General features: G+C 44.3%; 2 protein-coding genes across 4 annotated transcripts in view; both read left to right on the top strand.

Moving 5' to 3' along the window:
* Window positions 1–1829: 1829 nt before the first annotated feature.
* spns3 (SPNS lysolipid transporter 3, sphingosine-1-phosphate (putative)) lies at window positions 1830–9230 on the top strand. 2 transcript variants are annotated; one of them, XM_084698136.1, is made up of 13 exons: window positions 1830–1955; window positions 3182–3428; window positions 3520–3585; window positions 4155–4291; window positions 4521–4672; window positions 5065–5131; window positions 5390–5532; window positions 6171–6323; window positions 6616–6805; window positions 6928–6993; window positions 7093–7191; window positions 7335–7506; window positions 8401–9230. In XM_084698136.1, exons 2-13 carry the CDS (start codon window positions 3206–3208, stop codon window positions 8478–8480), a joined length of 1548 nt encoding a protein of 515 aa, XP_084554262.1. In that variant the 5' UTR covers window positions 1830–1955; window positions 3182–3205; the 3' UTR covers window positions 8481–9230. The 2 variants fall into 2 exon arrangements, with proteins under 2 accessions (XP_084554262.1, XP_084554263.1); XM_084698137.1 differs by having other exon boundaries at window positions 1855–1955; window positions 3187–3428.
* An 8836-nt stretch (window positions 9231–18066) lies between these two features.
* spns2 (SPNS lysolipid transporter 2, sphingosine-1-phosphate) overlaps window positions 18067–20922 on the top strand; it is a 62759-nt gene continuing 59903 nt past the window's right edge. For both annotated transcript variants that reach the window (XM_084698412.1, XM_084698411.1), the window contains exon 1: window positions 18067–18483. In XM_084698412.1, coding sequence (XP_084554538.1) covers window positions 18252–18483 — 232 coding nt within the window. In that variant the 5' untranslated portion in view covers window positions 18067–18251. The remainder of the gene's footprint in view (window positions 18484–20922) is intronic.

Here is a 20922-nt window from a genome sequence, read left to right on the forward strand (position 1 = left end):
AAATCGGAAATGCAATACCATCAAGATCCACATGGGCCTTTTTTTCAAGCCAATAAGTGAAGGGAGGGGGCTTGGTGAGCCTATCCATTCCAGAAAGCCTTGTATCTTTGTGCTTTTGGGCATGGCCTGTAGTGCCACCTATGGTTAATGGTGGGCCATTTGTGGTGTGGTAGTTACTCTTGGTCTATACTATCAATGTTTCAGGATTTTTATAACTTTTTACCATTGCATACAAAATCGGAAATGCAATACCAACAAGATCCACATGGGCTTTTGTTAAAGTGTTTCTCGGCCTACACTATCAATGTTTCAGGATTTGAGACCTTTTTACCATTGCATACAAAATCGGAAATGCAATACCATCAAGAGCCACATGGGCTCTTTGCTAAATACCAAGGAATGAGTGGGGGCTTGGTCAGCCCACACTCTCCTGAAATGTTGCGTGTGCGTCTTGGCCGCGCGTGTGTCAAGGGAAGGCTGAGTGTGTGTGCGATTTTGGAGCACGCGCCGGGAGGAGCAGGGGAGACATTCATTGGAAATTTGCCTAGAAATTAGCCAAGCAAGCATGTTTCAAATATTCACCAAAAATCGACCTTTCATCTTACAGTCAACTTTTTCACAGATTTGTGTTATGAACATTCTCAAGAGTTTTCATATGAACTTGTGATTGAATCAGAGTATCAGTTTTTGAATGGCTGATGTGTAAAGCATAATTTTAGCGTTAGCGATAAGTTCAATTTGCTTTATATCAATCATTTTTTGAGATATGAATTTGCCTTTGCACATGGTAACATGTTGTAGTGTCTTCCTCCGATCTACCAAGTTTAGTGTTGATATCTCAAAGATTTGCTGAGACATGACTTCACATCCTGTTTTGCGGCTTTTCTGATGAATTTGATTGGCTGTACCGGACAGACGGTTATGAGGATCAAAATTCCTTTGATAACTTTTGTGAGGCTTGGTCTGAAGATCATCTCTGGTGATTTTGAAGAAGATATGACAAAAATTGTAGGAGGAGTAGGCTTTCAAAGGTTTTTGATAAAACCGGAAATGGCGGGAAATCTATATAACCGGAAATTAACGCCATGGTGTGCGTTGAACTCGGCTTGATCCAGGGAATCCAATGGTACCTCATTTTTGAAAATGAGTCATACGGTTCAAAAGTTGCGTGTGTAAACACAAGTCCAACTTTGACCCATTGGTGGCGCTAGAGTGGTCTAATGGGAGACATGAAACTTGGTGTAGGTATAGAAGAAACTGTCCTTAATGAGTGTGCCAAATTTCACAAAAAGTTGTCGATGGGGTCTAGGGGCTGCCATTGACTCCCATGGTACAAGAATTACAAATAATAAAACCACCAATAACAATAGGTTTCCTCCTTACGGAGGAATCCTAATAATAATAATTTTCTTATAGACTCAGTTCTTGAATTTAGAAAACGTTACTGTTTTTTATTTGGTTTACCATGAAGTGAAGAGAAAATGTCAAAAACGGATAATAAGGGAGCAGATAAGATTCCATGATGCCCTCCATCCATTCTAGACAATTCAACAAGCATTCTGGAAAACGTGCTTTTTGTAGTTGATTAGTTACTGCTTGTACTTCAAGATTAACATTAGTTTGGCTCAAGGTAACAATGTGTTTGAGACGACTAGGTCTGAACATTGGGTTGAAAGTGTGGACATTCTGTGACCAGAAAGATAGCAATGACAGTTTGGGAATAGCTATTGGCTTGTTTTCAACATTACATCACAGTGAACATCTGTCTAAAACCATATGACCGTCCCAAAGAGGGCTGGACAATTTGCTAACTTAATATCCCAGCAGCGTATAAGAGTCTGGGGAAGATCTCTACTTCCTCTCAGCAGAGACTCAGAGACAGACTGGAAGTCATTAGCTCAAAACCACAAATATGATGGAATAAGCTGATCTCAAAATCAAGACCTAAGGAACCAGTATGTACCCTCAGATTACTTTGCAAACATGAGACTATAGTTCACCATGACCAATGCTTTTTGGGTGAAACAAACATAACTCCCAAATCTTAACATTTGTATTAATTGCAGTGTTTGTAAGGTGTGTATTTCAGAGATCTCCACATTCTTTGAGGTTGTATACGTTTAAGGTTGACATTAATGAAATCATTATAATAATAATAATTGTAAAAAAATGTTTGTGAGATTCATTGCTGAATCATTCATTGCCTTCTACCAATTAAGAATAAAGCAGGACAGCCAAAACGTTGACATTGACTCTAAATAAACCGTCATTCAGCTCAGATGATTACCACAGTGTAGGTTTATCATATGCCCAGTGTGTGGGTTTATCAGATCCCCATTGTTGCAGCTTTGTATTTGATTATTCCAAGAAGTGAACGTATGACTCTAAATCAACCAAATTAACCATAAATAACTCTGACCTTTTGACACAATTGCCCAAAGTCTTTTAATTGGTTCAATTGTTTACTGATTCAATTCTATACTGTTGCAAATGAATTCTGTGGGGTCGGGCCTGTTTCTGCAATGTTTCCTAAGATGTTTCATCAACGATGATGAAAACAGGCTGTCTTGTGTTGAAACATAAACTAGAATGTTGCAGAAGGATTGCAGAAGTCATATATTGGCAATAGAATGACAACTATCTAGCAAAGACATAGAGTTGAAGAGAGATTGACTAGTGAGTCTGGGTCAAAGGGGGATTTCCAAAATGTGTTTTCCTTAAACAAGTAGGCTACACCATAGGCTCTCTGAAGGAGTAAATATACAAGTCTGATTTAGACTACAATGAAATGATTGTGCATTACAATAAACTTGGTGGAGTTTGTGAAAACAATACTTGGTAAAGGATCTGAAGTCCTCTTAAGTGATTTGGATTTAGTTCTGGACCTTGAACTATTACTTGGCTTATTTACACCAGAGCTGGAACAATCCGATCAGGAAAGAGCATAGCATCATCTTGGTCAGACAGTGGGAGAAGAAACCAAGACATCTGATTTGTTAGATTTGTTTTCCATCTTCATTGTTTTCTTCCATTGTAAGTTGCCTGTTCATGGGCAGAACATCAGTCATGTAACTTACCGACTGTACGTTCTCTGGGTAGGAGAGGACCCGCCCATACGGTAATTACTTCTCTGCAACTCTCAAAGACCATGACAACATTCACCAATACTTCCTGTTTTAAGCGTAGGAAGACAGAGATTATTTCAATGGAGACAACCGGACCAGTATTGTCTCGCCAAGATGGGAAGACAACCTGTCTGAGTTTAAGATCAACGTCCGGTCCTCGCTATGGCTCTATTTCTGACCCCCCACGACCTGAGGCCCCCCCTGCGGAGAGCAGGGTGATCTCACCAAAGAGCTCCTACATAGCAGTGGTTGTTCTCTGCTATGTGAACTTAATCAACTACATCGATCGATACACAATCGCAGGTGAGACTCCGCACCTCGACGCAAACAATTTGACACACATGAATGCTGCTGTTGGATTTCTTGACCAACGCTTCTTTTTTCTCTCTCAAAGGAGTACTTCTGAACATCCAGAAATTCTTTGATATCAGTGACAGCACCTCTGGACTGTTGCAGACAGGTATTGTAAACTGTGCATGTCATAAACACAAACAACCATCGCAAAATCTGAAGTAGAGACCTCGTGTGATAGATCCTCTCATAGAACATGAAACAGACTTCATTTACCTCATATGAGAGTGAGCAGCATATCCCATGACTGTATCGTTTGTCAGTTATGCCTTATTGTTTTTAAGTGAATTTAGCATTCGATTCTGCTGATTACATTCTCGCATAGTAGATTGCATGACAAGTTCTGTCGAGTGCATGTCACCCAGATGCTCCAAATGGATCCTAATTACCCTCTGTGACAGATCATCTCTCTCACTCAGGCACTGAGCCGCAATGTAGTGTAGGCACAGTGCTATGCTCAAGGAAGCCAGTGCCTGCAATAAACAAAGCAATCGTTTCCTGTTGCTATTGTACAAAAAAATCAAAATCACTTAGTCAATTCAGTACGTACAGTAATCAGCCCTGAATAGCTTCATGAGGAAATGATGTGCTCTATGAATTTCTTACCATTATGGAGAATCACATGGTGGTGTAGAGAGGAAGCAAAATTGTCATTATATCTACATATTTTTTTTACAGTTTTCATCTTCAGTTTCATATTCTTGGCTCCTATCTTTGGCTACCTTGGTGACCGATACAACAGGAAGTTCATCATGATTGGTGCGCTGACTGTGTGGCTTATGACTGCCTTGGGCAGCTCTTTCGTCTCCGAGTCGGTAAATTAAATGTTGGAATAACAACTCGACATACATTTAATCACACTGAACTCAACCATCTGCAGTTGGATGTTTCGATTCTTTTAAGAGATCACACAGTATCTTCATGATGAGAAGTGTTATGTACTAATGAGAGAAAGAAAATCATTCGAAAGAAGATGTGATCTCAAACGGTGTAGCCCCTCAAACACGTCTTTGACCTGGAACCCGTGTTGCTGGATCCTTTCAGCAATTCTGGTTGTTGGTGTTTCTGAGAGCACTAGTTGGCACAGGAGAGGCAGGCTACTCCACCATCGCCCCCACCATCATAGGGGACCTCTTCTCTGGCACCAAGAGGACCTTGATGATCTCGGCCTTCTACATTTTCATCCCTGTTGGAAGGTTAGGTTCCTGTCCGCTTCCATCTCAACACAGGCTCTTTTTGTTTACCCTGTGTCTAGCAATGTCTTGTACTTTCTTCATGGCCAAGTAGAATCTTGTCATCTCTCTCTAGTTGTTTTAATGTACCCAAAATGTATCCTAAAAATAGAAGTCGTCGTTTAATTAACTTTGGCCTCCCAAACATCCAGAGGACAAACAATAACCCTGTCAAGGCTGATGTAAAACACCCTAATAACAAAGTCACCTGGCAGACGGCCTATGGCACCACTATTCATGTGATCTGGACTTCCCAAAACAAAAAGGCCTCAATGGGTATAAGATATGGGAGGGGTAAATATGATTGTGGTCAGCATGATAACTAGTTAATTTTTCATTGATGTCATGTGTTTCAGTGGCCTTGGATACATAATAGGATCCTCCGTTACCAGCGCTACAGGGGACTGGCGATGGGCCCTTCGGGTAAGAATCCCACACATGGAATCATTTAAATTCACACACTTCCTGTTGGCACCTGCTTTATAAAACCCCTCTGAACCCTACTCGCTACTTCCTGTTGATCGCACAAGTGCTCTGGCTGTCCTGGTCCTAACTTCATTCAAACTCTAAATGTGTTGTGTACAGTATAGAGAGGCTGTCGAAATCCCTTAAGGCTGACTGGTGACGTTGTCGGCCAGCAAGCCGCTGGCTGGAGCTGATCACTCGTGTTTACTTTGGCAGCTGGTCCCCATCTTGGGCGCCCTGGGGCTTGTGCTGCTGGTGGTCCTGTGTCCCAACCCCCCCAGAGGAGGAGCAGACGCCCACAGAGAGAATCTGGCAGCCCACAGCCCCTACATGGAGGATATCAAGTACCTTTTGAAAAAGTAACCGAAAACAGAATGACTTCTTTCATTCATTCATGTTTCCACGTCATGTGATGCCATCTGTTTTCGTGTTCGAGCTCAAACGGAAAGCACGTGAATGGAAAAATGAAAATGGAAATGTTGTTGTTTTTACAGTGTCTTGCGTGTAGTGTTCCCTACCATTACTGCACACTGGAAATTAGGCATTGCGTAAAAGTCAATGGAAAGCATGTAGGATCTTATTTGCCAACATTTGCAGTATGTATTAGGATGCATATCTGTCCAACAGAGTGGCTATTTGATCAGATGTAGGTGACTGGTGATACACACGCTTTAATCAGAATCAGAAGGGATTTTATTCGCCATGAATGTTTGCACAAACAAGGAATTTACTTTGGCAGGGAGGTGCAGACATTAAACATATAGGAATATTGAAACTTAAATATGTGGACTAACTATACAAAAGGAGCAAAGTCTAGCTAATACTAAGGGGGGTCTAGCTAATACTAAGGGGAATAAAAAATAAAAAATAAAATACAAGTAGCCATAATTTACGATCTAACCTAAAAAATACAGATAACGCCAAAAAAAATCAACAGTTTTATTTTTAAAATGAACAGTTTGATTTACAAAGGCATATTGTCGTGTCTGTGTTCCAGTAAGAGTTATGTGTGGTCCTCACTGGGAGTGACAGCCATGGCCTTTCTGACGGGGGCCCTGGCCTTCTGGACCCCCACCTTCCTCTCCAGAGCTCAGATGTCTCAAGGGATCTGGCCCCCCTGCACCACGGAACCTTGCAACACCTCTGACAGGTACAGCCTGCCCCCTCCTTAACTTCCAGGTCTCCTACTTGTATCACATTACATTTTCTATTCATTTGTCATCAATTAGTGTATATAGAAAGGACAGCAAAATGTCAAGGTTTAGAAGTTCTAAATGTATTTGCAAATACAAGACTTGCCACAGCGCAAAGCAACCACATCTCAACCAGGCACGGTGAACAATAACAATAAGAACATATTTACTGAGATGCATAAATATAATCTCTATCAATATATCCCTGGATTGTGTTTTGTCGGCAAACTGAGTTTGAATCGTGTGCAGTTACATCTTTGGTGCCGTGACGGTGGTGACAGGGATTCTCGGGGTGACCCTGGGTTCCACCCTCTCAAGGAAGCTGAGGGACAAGGTGCCCAACATTGACCCGCTCATCTGCGCTGTGGGCATGCTCAGCTCCGCCCCCTGTCTCTTCACAGCCATCCTACTAGCGTCCACAAGCATTCCAGCCACTTATGTAAGATCCCAGCTCCCAGCCCTCACTAATATCCACCAATTACAGCTCATCAACCCATGATGTGTCTAAATGTAGAATTAGAACAGGGTAGACGAAGCCAGTAAACATATTGTTACTTTCAGGTGTTCATTGGCATTGGGGGGACTCTTATATCTCTGAACTGGCCCATCCTGGCTGACATCTTGCTGGTGAGTGCGGTTCTACTCCAGGTGTACAGTGTATTCCTGGTGTGGTTTTGAGTCACCTAGTTGCTGCTTTCCCGCTCCTGTAATGCTCGTGTTTTTCAGTATGTCGTCGTACCAACCAAGAGAGCCACAGCTGAAGCTCTTCAGATTGTCGTCCTTCACCTTCTAGGGGATGCGGGGAGTCCATACCTGATAGGCGTGGTAAGCCTCGGAGGCATGAAGCCATAGATGACATACAGTTCTCACTGTTGAATCAAAGCATGGATCCCAACCCCCCCCCCCCCCTTATTTTCTGTCTTATGTGCTTATGTAAGTCCGTGACCACACACATCTTATCCTGTTAGATCTCAGACGCCCTGAGCACTTACGACCCTGCGTCTGACGCGTGGAGCTTCCGGAGCCTGGAGTACAGCTTGCTGCTCTGCCCCTTTATGGGGGTACTGGGGGGGCTGTTCTTCCTCATGACTGCCCTCTACATCGCACAGGACAGGAAGAACGCCCAGCTGCTGACTTCAGGTAACGACAACTGTCACCGTGGGGGGGGGGGGGAGAAACTCAAATCTGCTTTTAGGGCTTGTGGGAGTCCAAGGCGACAGAGAGGAATGCTGAAAATGTAACGTTGTTGATTAGTTGTTTCTGCGTGTGTGCGTGGTGTTGCCTGTGGGACTGGGCCACTGCGCTGACAGGCCTCAGTGTGTTCTGTGGGAGCACTGGGGCTGCGGAGAGTCATGCCATGTTGGTCCGCAGCGTGACACTTGCTCAAGGCCGTCACTGGACAATGGCCTCTTTGTGTCCCCTCTCCTGCTCTGAGCGAACGCACCACCCTTCCTATCAGATGAAGTTCTCCCCCCCCCCAGACGCTGTTCCACGACAGGTCCTATAGATCTCCTCCATGCCCGGGCGTGTTCCCCATAACACGTGCCTAATCAGGTTAGCAAGAATCCGACAGAAACAGGGAAATGCCTCGCAGATAAAGGGAGACAACGTTGTCTTGAGAGTTTGTATCTGAGACGACCACAACCTCCTCAGTCAGCGACTCTGTGTGTCATTGTGGCAGGAAGCAGAAAGCAACATGGCCATTAGAGCGCTGGCCCCTCAGCTGATAAGAGCGGGTTCCTTTCCAGTCAGAAGCTCCTACATGAGCTCTTTGATCCTGCAGCACATTTGTCTGCACTGAAAAGCTTACGTCTGTTTTCTAGCTTCGTTACATTTGACAGTCTACATTTATCTAACCCTTTTATTCTATTAGAAAGCGATTATTATAGGTTTCGATCAATTATTCTCGGTTTTCAAAGTCCACGAGGAAACTGTCAAGAGTAGCAGGACCGAAACATTGCAATGTACCTGTTCTTGTTACAAATACCGACAAACATGAAACTTGAAACCATCCTCTTCCTGTGTGTGTTTTAGGACGGTCTCCTCCTGAAACTCTCAACACTAGGATCCACTCAACCCTAGAGTTAGAAGGTCAGTCTGAGGTCTGTGGATAACATTTTGTGCCGGAGGATGATACTCTGTTGGACAACAGAACTGTCCAGCCTATTTTGCAACATGACAAAAAAATGGAGATTGCAGCACCCAAACCCAAAGATGTCAAATGTAAGCTGTAAACGGGATATTCTGTTGAGCTTTCTATAGCAACATATGATTTTGTACTTTTGTAATCAGTTTTGATGTATCCTTCTGTGAGGGTCCACTGGTGTTTCCTCCTGGCTGATCTGAACCGTGCCCTCCACAGAAACATCCCATCACATACCTTAAAACACACCCCAGCGCATCAAACTTCCAACATCCCGTCAAACGTCACACATCCAACATCCCATCCAACACACAGGGGTGATTTGTGGATGTGCCTAGCCAGCTGTTTAGCAGCGAGCTGCAGCCTGACCCTCAGGCTCCCTCCACGTCCCAGCCAGCACCTGCTGTGTGCTAATGAGGACCGGGCCTGGGGCTCAAAAACACACACACACACTTGTGCCTGAGAAGGAGGCTTCTCCTCCACCTCGTAGCCAGGGAGTGTGTGTGTGTGTCCCGCCACTTCACTTGAGACTTCCTTCTCTGGTCATGGTTAGGGATATGCAGCTCAGTTATTGCTATTTATTGTAAATGTACGTTTATTAGTATTCTGTTTGTAATGAGAAGTGTTATTTGATGTAAATGTGCAATGGCATAAGACGTGTCTTGATGTGTCGTTGTTCTTTTTGTACACCGTGAGCGCAATTTATAAACACTCCACTAGATGTCATTGTCTCATTATTTAACCAGTATTTCCAGGCTGTGATATTGCTACAGAGGCTCCAGATAGTCGACCATTAGTGAAGCTTGCAGGTTTTGACTGGATATTAAGCACATTCATCATCTGTCACGACAATATGCTGGCCACATGCAAACCTAATGGGCTTTTAATGTGCCTCTGTGTTTTGGGCAGTGCCAGTAATAAATTGGATGGCCTTTATAATTTGACTAATAAGCATACCTGATAGAGGTAATTAGAAATCTACTAACACAAGGGATGAGACTTCTCCTTCCATGACGATCATGCAGATCCTAACCTTGTCATGGCTCCGCTCAGATCTGCTCTGACAGCCCAGGATGGAAGCAGCAACTGGGACATGCCCTGTATCCGGATACGGACATAACTGTCGGGGGCCTATTGTTTGTGCTCCTTCACACTGTCACACATCCCACTTGTGGAATGTTGGTAGAAGAGACACGCTGTATGTGATGATCACCTTACAGCTGACAGGATGACTTATCACCACACCGCAATCATGTTCCCAGTTCTGTGAGTGTTTATTTGTGACGGCCATTGGACCCTCCAAACTCAGCCATTAGCAGTTGCCCTGTGCTGGGTTCAGAGAACATCTATGTGGGCTCCAACATTCCTCACCTGGGGGCAGGCCTGTGTTCTCACCGACCAGCACGAGAGCTATTCCAGCCTGAGAGACATGATTCAGGTTTGCACGCTGTGAATTGACGGGGACCTGTCAATCAAAGACAAAGCTGTCCTGCCAGCTGCTGTGGAGCTGTCTGATGTCACCCGGCCGGGACGGACATTGGCATGTCATCACATGTCCTCATCACGCAGGGGGCAGGGCTGACCCCGGGGCAAGGTCAAAGGTCATTGTCCTGGCAGGAGGTAGGCTCAAATGCAAGGCCACTCATGAATGCTACAGTAGCATTCATTGTATATGGAACATAAAGGAACGCTAAAGAGAAAGGGCTAAGGGGGTGTGTTTCCAGAGCAACAATGTTGAGTGTGCAGTTATGCCTTAACGGATGAGAGGAAATATTTTGCTTTTAGAGATCTGAAACTGCTTCTTTACTGCACAAGCCTGTCGTCAGTTTCCTCACCCCCTTGTTTTTCCGCCATGCCACTTGGGTGTAAATACTGGTTCTTCCTATTGTTGTTTTCTACCACTAGTTAACAATGAGCTTGTCGTTTTCCAGGCGTCATGCCGTGTACCCAGTTCCAGGGTAGTTTGGCATATGTAGGTATGTACGTGCAATAGTAAGCCCACACACACCAACACACATACACACACACACACACACAGGAGCTATGTGGAAAACATTCCAAAGGTACCGTCTCGACCTGTAATTAAAACACAATAGGTATTGTGTACCCCGTTTCTTAGGACTTTATCTCCATACTTCTTGGTTTCCTCTGTTGGCCCTGCCTGTACAGGAAGCTGTCACAATGGCTAATACATTTGCAGGGGCGATCAATGGAAAGAGCCAGGAGTTGGGGCGAGGGGGGGCGGATATGGTCCATGTTTACTCAGGAATAGGGCACATTCCACAGTGATGCGTTGACCATACAAAACACTCTGTTGGCCACTGAAATATGTACACATGGACATTGGGCAGTACGTGCACAAACACACACACACACACAAATGCACACATACACTTAGTTAGTAGTTAATACACCCGTTTAGTTTTTTTTTCTCATGTTAGTTTGGCGTTGAGTTGCACCAAAATGTGACAATCTTAACCAGCTTTGGCTCATTCAAAAGGTGCTGAATGATAAGACAATGTCTGATGCTATTGGGGATGTAAAGTTGCACTCCCCTACTTATCTCCTTATCTCCAGCTGCTCAACATGAAGTGACATCATAGAGACCCCCCCCCTCTCCCACCCACTAGGTTGAGTATATCATGTATTGATCCTGGCCCACCCACTGCTGGGCTCTTCCTTGACACGGTTACATCATACTAAGCCTTTCCTAGAATCCTGGGATCCTTTGTGAGGGTCAGCCTGTTTCAGCTTGGCTTTTTTTTACTGCAATAGCTTTTCAGTGGCAGTAGTCAGGAAAAGAAAGTCTTTTAATTTAAGCAAAAAGTAAGTAAGAATTAAGGGGTTGAAAAAAGGTCAAATTGAATGAACTTGAATGAAATAGACGTTTGTTTGTACAAAAATGATTGACTACATGTGGTCTTCTGTCTTTGTTTGAGTGTAAACATGCTGATTATGCTATAATAATGTGACAGGAAATCCAAATAAGACTAGAGATCCTTCTTTCTCACTGTAAAAGTGAATAAAAGGGTAAAAAGCAGAAGTATTGTGATGTGGGTTGAAGGGGTAAACCGGTCAGACAAATGCATTTTCACAGATCCTGTTTGCTACATTGATACAAGACTGTGCCATGCAGATCAAGACAACATTCTCCCACTGCAATCTCACTGGGTTTAAGGACAGTAAATGTAGCGTGTAGGAAAGTAGCCACAGCCGACGTTCTCCCTATAATGACATGTGTGCTTTGTGCTTGTATGTATTTAGCATTCCTGTTCCGGCAGCCTGTTGGCCACTGTGAATGAAAGTGACAGTGACTGGTCAGTTCACATAGACAGCAAGGTCATTATGTCTTATATAAAGACGACCGTGACACAAACAGCAATCTAGTCTCCATGGTACTGAAACTCAGGTCCACCTCAACCCAAATACGTCTACCCAGAGCTCTGCCCTGCACCTAGTACTGCTAGGAAAACCCTGCTGTGAGGATAGACATCCTGCTTCCCCACAACACATGTTACATGTAGTCATTTAGCAGACGCTCTCATCCAGAGCGACTTACAGTAAGTACAGGGACACTCCCTCCGAGGCAAGTAGGGTGAAGCGCCTTGCCCTAAGGACACAACGTCATTTTTCACAGCCGGGAATCGAACCGGCAACCTTCTGATAAATAGCCCGATTCCCAAAGCGCTCAGTCGTCTGACCCCCTTCCACACAGAGAGGTGAAACAGACTGCGTCTACGCTTGGATACCACTTCTCAGCCACCTGCTCCGCTGAAGCCTCCCACCATCTCAGGCAGCGGTACTGCACCCCCTGTCTGTAAGGAGGAGCAGGAGCAGAGCTGAACTGGGGCTGAGGCTAAATGTGGATGAGCAGCCAGACAGACTATCTGAGACCAATGACCCGGGACCAAGAGTCCAACTCTGATAGAGCTGTCGGATAAATAATGAAATAGGGAGATAAAAGAGGCAGACTATATTTAGCAGCAGCCTCTCCAGCGCTCCGAAGCCAAGCTGCACAGGCCCCAGATGGGACTCCCGAGGAAGGGAGACGTCAGCTCAGATCCACCCATACTCTCAGCTGTTCTCCGCTGGCCACACACTGCTGACAAAGTCTGTCTGGTGTGAGTCTAGTTGTCACTGAACCTGTATGTCTTTGTTAGTCTGTGTCTTAGAGGGTGTGAGGCTTCAGAAAAGACTTGTTTATTTTACATACATCTTAATTGGCTATGTAAGAGATTGCTCACCCCATTAAAACATCTTCCCAGACCATACAGGAGAATATGTTTTTGTTTTACCATTGGCTGTGACCACACCATTCAGAATACTGTGTGAATGAGCCACCATCAGTAAGCATGGTAAAGTATTGAGGTTAACTGAGCACCACAGCCAGATACAGCATGGACTCCACACCCCAGAATACAGCAGGAAAGGTCAGTGGGTCACAGGGGTCACCAGAGGTCAGCAGTGGCAGATCCCAGCCCCCAGTCAGCCTGCAGCCCCGACTTCCCCGGCTCCGGCTGCACATGTCTGTGTGTAGGAGGATGCAGACGCCCCAGGGGGGCATGTTCTGAAGGCTGAGCCACACAGTTTCAGACATGTGCTGTAGATAACAGATAAAACCATGTCGCTAGACAAGTGAGTCGGGTTTCCTGCTTGGCTGATAGTCAACAGTTACTCGGAATGTACATCAGGCTCAATTCTAGAGGCCGTAGAGACAGTCTAGTTCCTCCTTTCCCTCCTGTGTAAACCCTTGTGTTCTCTTCGGGTCATTCTGACCCATCAGTCATTGTTACCCACCGTCGTATTGCGCCACCTTTACTGCATACAAAAACAAAGTGAAGCATTTTCTTTTAACCGTCGGGCTGTCTCAGACCCTCCACATTGTGAAGGTTAAAAGAAAATTATTTTTATTGGTTTTTGTATTGGGTAAAATTGGGTAAACACAACAATGGTTCGTTATGTACCTTTGGGTCATGTGACCCGAAGGTAGCACAAGGGTTAAGTCCACCTCATTGTCCCCAGGAAATGGAGTGACTGTATACGGTCAGGCTGTTGGAATAGGCCTGCAGTGAGACAGGCAGCAGGCGAAGGGTTGACCTGTAGACTATGGAGTGAGATCTTCCACAATCATACTACTCGCTGGGCTGTGTGAAATCGGTCCAGTTAGTCGCATCACTGGCTGCCCATTGCGTCAGTGCCACCATTAACATGAATGGAAGATGAGGCCCAGGATGGAAATGGGACGAATCCTGTACTCTCCTCTTCTGTAAATAGCACAGTGAAGAATGTTTAGCGTTCCATCGGTGGTAGTGAATAGGGGGCAGAGGCCAGAATGTACGATATGATATAATATATCATGTAACGTTGCTTCATTGTGACTTTACTGGGGTCACACTAGTGACGAATGTGGACCAGGAGCGAAGACAAAAGCTCAGAGCTGTAAACATAACCAAGCCCAGGACCTTGAGAAGACTGACAGTAGAGGATGACTTTCTTGGGCCACAGTAATCAAACACACACGACGTGACAGTTCGACCAGTTATCTCGGTCGAAACAAGCCTGAAAACAATTGACCCGAGATTGAGCTGTGTTCGTTTTAAACAGGAACCTGGAAAAGAGGAGCCTGTTTTTGTGGAACAGGGACCAGATAAGTGTGACCCGAAGCTGGAATGTTTTGGACTGTGGAAGCGAGCAGTCTTAGAAGTCCATATGGCCTCTGCTCCTCCGAGAACAATGCACAGGCCAGACGTCCTGCTGATTAGTCACACTACAGCTCAGGAAGTGTGAGTAAGTCCGTCTATTCTCTCCCAGACAGGAGCTGTACTGTACAGAGGCAGCCCAGACCAGCGGGGATGAGGATGCCAGAGCTCTTTCCAAGTTCCTGCACCGTAGAACATTTGACCAAAACATTTGACAAAAACATATACATTGAAGAAAACAGCAACAGAATAACACAGTTAGAAATGTGGGACTAGAGTTCTTATTCGTCTTCACCGAACGCTAAATGCCAACGTGTTTGACCGTGAAGTGTTGGTTCCTAAACAAATGCACGTGGTGGTATTCATCATTTCCCTGCAACGTACAGAGTGACATAAAGTACAGTAAGTTGCTCTTCACAGCTGACGATATGGACGCACGTGTTAAGGGGGATTTAAACTTTGGCGTAAACCTCGTGTTGTTAAAGGGAGCCTCTCTTATCGAGCGGCAGACGCCGGGGCCCTGCGATTAGGGCTTTATCTCCCATCCTGCACAGGGGGCCTCAGGGCCTGGCCGTGGACGGGCACAGGAAGGAAGGCTGCAGCAGTGGCTCCATGGCTCCAAGCCCCACAGCACAGAACTGCCTCGGGGAGAGAGGAGAGAGAGAGAGGCCCTGTACCATGGAAAAACACGCAGGAACTCAGAGACATGACCAGCATGTCAAACACGAGAGAGAGATCATTTATCTGAAGAGGATAAAGAGAGAAGGGAAAGAGACACAGAGTGGTAAACACCACAAATTGCTCCAGGGGACCCCTGAGCCTTCCAAGTGTGGGCCTCAGGTTTGGTTCAGCCCCATCCTCTGTCCTTCCACACCATCTCCTTTCTGCACAGAGCAGTTTAGCTGAGTCAGAGCCCATTCAGCCCCACGACCCTATGACATCCTCAGACCTGTTGCCAAAGACCTGCGAGCAGAGCCAGCAGGGATCCCTGGCACATCCCATACGGACGCCAGGACTCTCATCCTCACGCTCCAGACCCTTCTCCTCACACACCTCATTTACATGTTATACAAGAAAGGTATATAGGGTATTTTGACATAGTGATCTGTTTCATGTTTGTTCCATTTAATCTCGACAGTGCACGCACAAATTCAACTGGGTCGTTCTTTTACACACGTCATTAAAACACAGTTCCTCGGTTGAACAAAAGCCTGTTGGCTCTTCTCTCCTCTTTTGACCCTTTTGAGATCCAGCTACATTTGTACTGTGCTTGTTGGAAACGCCCCCCTCTGCACGCCCACTGATCTTTCATATGGTGGTCACCGTGGACACGGATGACATCATCCTGAACATCCAAGCAGTACTGCACCTCTCCTTCATGAAAATCCACTTTGTTCATATTCAACTTCTGAATTTGGGAGTAACATATATTCTTCTTGGATGAGGGACTATGCCTTTAATTTACAAGCTTCTGACCATAACATCAAATGACTCATCTAAAATCTCACAAGTGTTGCTACGGAAGGTCAGTCTCACATAGAGGAACACTAACATTCAGTCTCCACACAACTCTCCCTCCCAGTTCCTCCCTGTGTAAGCATACAGCTGTGGTCTGGTCCTGTGTTCAGGCCTGTGTTAGGGGACCAGTGTACTCCAGCCCTCCTTACTGAGGCTGGCATCAATGGGGGCTGTTGTTTTAAAGGGCCCACTTTCTCCCAACAGCATGGGCTACAGCACGCTAAAGCCTGCAAGAGCAAAACACAGCTTCGACTGTGCCCCCCCCTCCCTTCCTGCCCCCTCCCTTTCCCTCCTCTCTCTCTCTCTCTCTCTCTCAGTGTCTTTCTTTCTCAGTTTCTCTCTTTCTTCGATAGAGGAGCCGTGGCAGCATTCTCTCTTTGTCTCTTTCTTTGATCAGGCTGCAATCGCTTTTAGAAGTGCTGCGATGCTCTATGTAGCAAGTTGAAACCGGTCTCCATGTAAGGGGATGTGTGATTGTGATTTCAGAATCTCCATGTCAGAGATGTCCAAGATGCCCTTGAGAACACAGAACAGTCTCCAAGGCAACCACTTTTTTTTTTACTATGCGAATTGGTGTTGGTATTCATTTTTTTCTTGCTCATATGTCACTGTATTGATTTTCTCTCAAGGACAGTCATTTGTGTTTTATATCAGACAATGCCACCAGGATATAGATGCAACTATTTTCCAGGAATTCCTTGTTAATGCAGTACATGAAGATGTCATGACAACACACAAAATAGATGATTTGGTAAATAATATGTAAAGACATATTACATTCCTGTGCTAATGAGGTCTAATGAAACCTTTTTCTGTGACAAAGTCACAAAAATGATGTCCTCCAACTGTTTGTCTCACTGTCCCCTTCCCTGAGAATGCCTGTCAGCTGGCTCTTGGTCTTATCACAAACATTCTACAAACCGAATGGAAAAAAGGATTTCCTCCATGATAATGCCAGATGCTGGACCATAACCCTTAAGAGTGCTCATTAGCCCCGACCACCCATGGGCGCGGATCCTCCCCAGTCTTATCTATGACGCAGGATACTAACACAATGCTCCTGATAGCTGCTCTGTCAGGCCACTGACGCCAAATAAAAACAATACGCAATGTGTTACACCCATATTAAGAAAATTAATAAGGTAATTGTGAGTGGGACATTTGTAAATGATAGTGAGGGCATTAATGACAACAGGTTATACAACAGGTAGCCTGATTAACAGACACAACCAGGTATTGGTTGAACGGGTGGATTATCACTAATAAACCAATCAAAGATGTGTCAGTAGCTACATTACTCAGCCTGACAGTATTTTGTGTCACAAGACAACTAAAGTGATAGTCAGATTGGAAACTCCTTTTACATTGAAATTATTGTCTGTATGACTGCTACACCCAAGCTTAAGAGAGGTCATTCTTAGTGTAATTTCATTATGTCAAACATTTAGCCGACAACAGCAGTGGTACCTACCTGATGATGGCATTCCTGTGATCTTGGCGTGGTTTGGAAGAGACCACGATTAGATCACTTTTCAACACAATTATCTCTAATATGCCTCATATCACACTGTGAATTTTCAATCTCAATTAGATTTTACAGTGAAATGTATGTATTTTCATCAGATTAATGCGAGGGAACGACTGCGCAGGCCAGCGTGCTATATGCCAATGTTCTTTGTGAAGCTTCGCACGTTCTCATCAGGATTTCTCATGTTCAATAAACCCACCTTAAAACAGAATGAGCTGTATACAAATATATTGCCTTTCGTTCTTCATTAGATTGCACATTGCAACTCATTAAGATAAACTCTACATGTATGCAATGTCTCTAGAAACTATTTGAGATTTAGGTCGGAGGTCTCTATCGATAGTGCAACGCATGGTCAATCCAATCTGTTCATTGTATAGATTGGTTAACAACGTCATCGCAGGTGGCAAAAGCGTAACACAAAAAAAGATATAGTGAACCAATCGCAAAATTAACTTATTGCTGATTTTACTCGTTTATGTGACGGATAAGTTACATTCTAAAACCACAAATATTCGACTTAATGGTCCCAGGTGAATACATGTTGCCGTGTATTCTGGGTCATTCTCCACAGCCACTATTGTGCTTCTCGGTGAATACCAGAGACAAAGCTGTCGTGAGGCCAGGACAACATTTTTGTGAAATGCACTGCACCCAGGTAAAGAGTTCCTTGCACACTCACAACACGTCAGGTACCAGACAGCCAGGTCCATCATAGCAGTTGAAGCAAGGGGCGGAGTTTTTATAGGCAGCTCACACCCCCTTCGCTGAAAACCTCATTGCTCAGTGAGAAAAAAAACCCCAAGGAGCGCTAAAGCCAGTCAGTGCTGTTAAAATATGAACCAGATCGAGCGGTTCTCTCTCAAACGTCTGAGACAACATCTTTAACTCGGTTAATCTTTTATTAAAATACCGTCGTTGGCAATTTTGGCCATAGTCTTACCTTTCCGTACTGTTTGGCAAATTCTCTTTTGCGCTGGATCTTTCGTGTCAGAAGATGTGTGTGGAGAGCGATGGATGCGAAATAGAAGGTTGCAGTAGTTCTGATGAGGTGCATACTCTGTCCGGCAGCATGAGTCCTGGACTGAAATCCAACCCGGACCTTCATCCTTGCAAGCCGGGGCAGAAATTCCGAGCAGCCTTGCTCCGGTGCCGGTCTCCCACCGCTGCTGCCGGGATTCTCAGTTTTGGGAATGTGCTCAATTACATGGACAGATACACAGTGGCAGGTAAGATCTTACTTTTGTTTTGTGTAAATCAAATCAGAGACTTGGCCAATTATATCACAGTTATTATTAAGTTTGTCAACATTATTCCAAACAGCCTACCCGTTCCGAGAGGCGGGGGCTGGTGTTGATAGTAGGCAAGTGATTTTGTGTCACCAAAAAGTAGGCTTTTAGCCCGAGCCACAATGACAGAACATTGACAGTGAACCGTTGGCCACGCATATGTGTCTATTGCTACACCTATTGTTGACATAAAACCAAAATGCATTGTTTGAGATTAATTTTAAGATGAGATGATTTATTGGTTCACGACCCTCGATATAATGACATCAGTTCGGAAGCTAAGGGACAATAGACTATTGATTACCAGCACGCAAGATAATCGCAGATCAATTGAACCAGGGTCTCACTCAAAGGACCTTTGCTGCATGCGGCTGATAGCCTACCTGCTCAGAATCAGTCACACGAATTTAAAATAGAAAAACATTTCTGTTTCGTAATGAATCAAAGTCAAACTACTTTAGGAATTCATTAAGAAGGCTGTGCACTTTCAAGTTTCATGAAAGTTTCATATCCATATCCCAGTGTTGTATTGGACGTTTTCACGCAACAACTCCCGTGCGTAAGGAAAGTAGGCAATTTACACCTTATCCCTCGCTCTGAAGCTAACACATCATCCTTAAATTGGACCACCATAGAATCCAGACTGCAGTTGTTCAATTAGTTTTGGAGTATACATTTCATACCCGTGTTGTTATCTTTGGCGCACATGCTCCAGGCGCATTTGATCAAGTTTATGGTAACTAGCGCACGATAACAAAATATGCGCTTTGTAATTCGACGTGAAATATTATTTCATGAATAATTATAAGATAATAATTTACAAGAGTAGCCTATCAGATGTTGGCTTTGGTTTAAAAATCAGACATTTTTATCTGTAGCTAAAGCCGCGTAATAAAGTGAATATTGTAAGCGGTGTTGGTTCAATGAATTTCCTTGACATCTGGAGATACATTTTTCAACCTCACAAAAATGTCAGAGAATAGCTACTTAATGAACCATACGAAGGCAGAGCATTGAGACAGTGCGTCTTAGCTATCTCCATCTTGGTTGGGCACGTGCCCGATACAGATTATTAGGATAGGCTATAGTAGTTATGTCGGCATCGTTAATGTCCTTTACTATATAATCAATATAGTATAATATAATCAATTATATTTTGTTATGTAGCGCAATGCAGTAATAAATTAATAATAATAACAATATATACAACATGTTAACCTGAAATGACAGATAGCCTAATTGCCGAAAAATTGTCGTAGTAACTCCATGACAATTCATGTATGAATTGCGCAAACCTCGTGGATCAATATTGTATGTAGTGATATTCGCAAGTGTTGTCAGGTGTATTGTACTCTTACGTTAAAGGGTTAAACATAGCGCCGCAGCGTGCAGTATGGAGAAAAGGCTACATTGCGCAGAGAAGCTGTCTACTGTAGGTGTTGCATTGTTCTAATATGGAACTAACCTGCACATCTATCGTTCATGTGTTAATCATGTGTTAATTTGATCGAACAAGATTATATAACTCTGCCATGTTAACAACTATTACCATATGCAAGTTCCATAACACCCGGAATTTCGGTTACATTGACACATTCTGCTCAGAAATCGCAATGATAAAAATCTGCAGATTAGCAATGTATTACAATCGGAAACAGGTGATAATTAAGGTTTAATAAAATGCACTTTGATTAACAGATACAGATTTAACTGTATATATAGTATATAGTGACACAATGTCAGTTAGTAGCCTAGATGACAAGTTTCTCTTTCACAGTCGCTGCAGTTTATAGATTACTCCAAGGAAGCAAACAACGTTCAACAGTACAACTACAGAATAGGAGTAAGCTGTCCATGCTTTGTCCCGGTTTCGCAACAATGCCAAGACTGCGCTGATAGTGCAGTTATCCTATCTAATCTAACATCTCGAAGAAGCACTCAGTCACAATACAAGTAGTTAACAAAGCACCATCCTTTGTTCTCTCTATGAAATCCTCCTGCAGACATGCACACCTCCTCATCCACTTGAGGTCACTTCTGTAAGGGACTAAAGGAAAACCTCTGCTGTGCTTTTTCAAACATCCCCTCTCTGGTAATATGCTTCTAATGCAGGCAGGGCTGTGAGGGGGATTATGCATATCAAACAAGTCAATCAGCTCTCCGGATTCGGCACTATTGGACACTGACAGGGGAGCACTTGTGTTGCTGTGACAGGAGTAGAGAAGGAGGGAGGGAAGACAGGGCTACGTGGGGGGATTGCAGTAGTGTTGGCTAATCCTAATGGGGGGGTGGGGGGTGGGGGGCTGCAGAGAGTGCATGTGGTGCAGAGGGGTTGCAGAGGGGGGGCAGAGGGGGTTCCTCCATTGCACCTGACTACTG

The sequence above is a fragment of the Hypomesus nipponensis genome, chromosome 5 (genome assembly GCF_054491055.1).
Source record: "Hypomesus nipponensis isolate SF chromosome 5, ASM5449105v1, whole genome shotgun sequence".
Lineage (NCBI taxonomy): Eukaryota > Metazoa > Chordata > Actinopteri > Osmeriformes > Osmeridae > Hypomesus > Hypomesus nipponensis.

Bases quoted from the DNA above. Each gene is read 5' to 3' on its own strand.
- spns3 (XM_084698136.1), top strand. From the start codon at position 3,206: ATGGAGACAACCGGACCAGTATTGTCTCGCCAAGATGGGAAGACAACC. The intron at 4,673-5,064 runs GTTAGGTTCCTG...CATGTGTTTCAG, and splicing joins ATTTTCATCCCTGTTGGAAG to TGGCCTTGGATACATAATAG. The intron at 7,192-7,334 runs GTAAGCCTCGGA...TTATCCTGTTAG, and splicing joins GTCCATACCTGATAGGCGTG to ATCTCAGACGCCCTGAGCAC.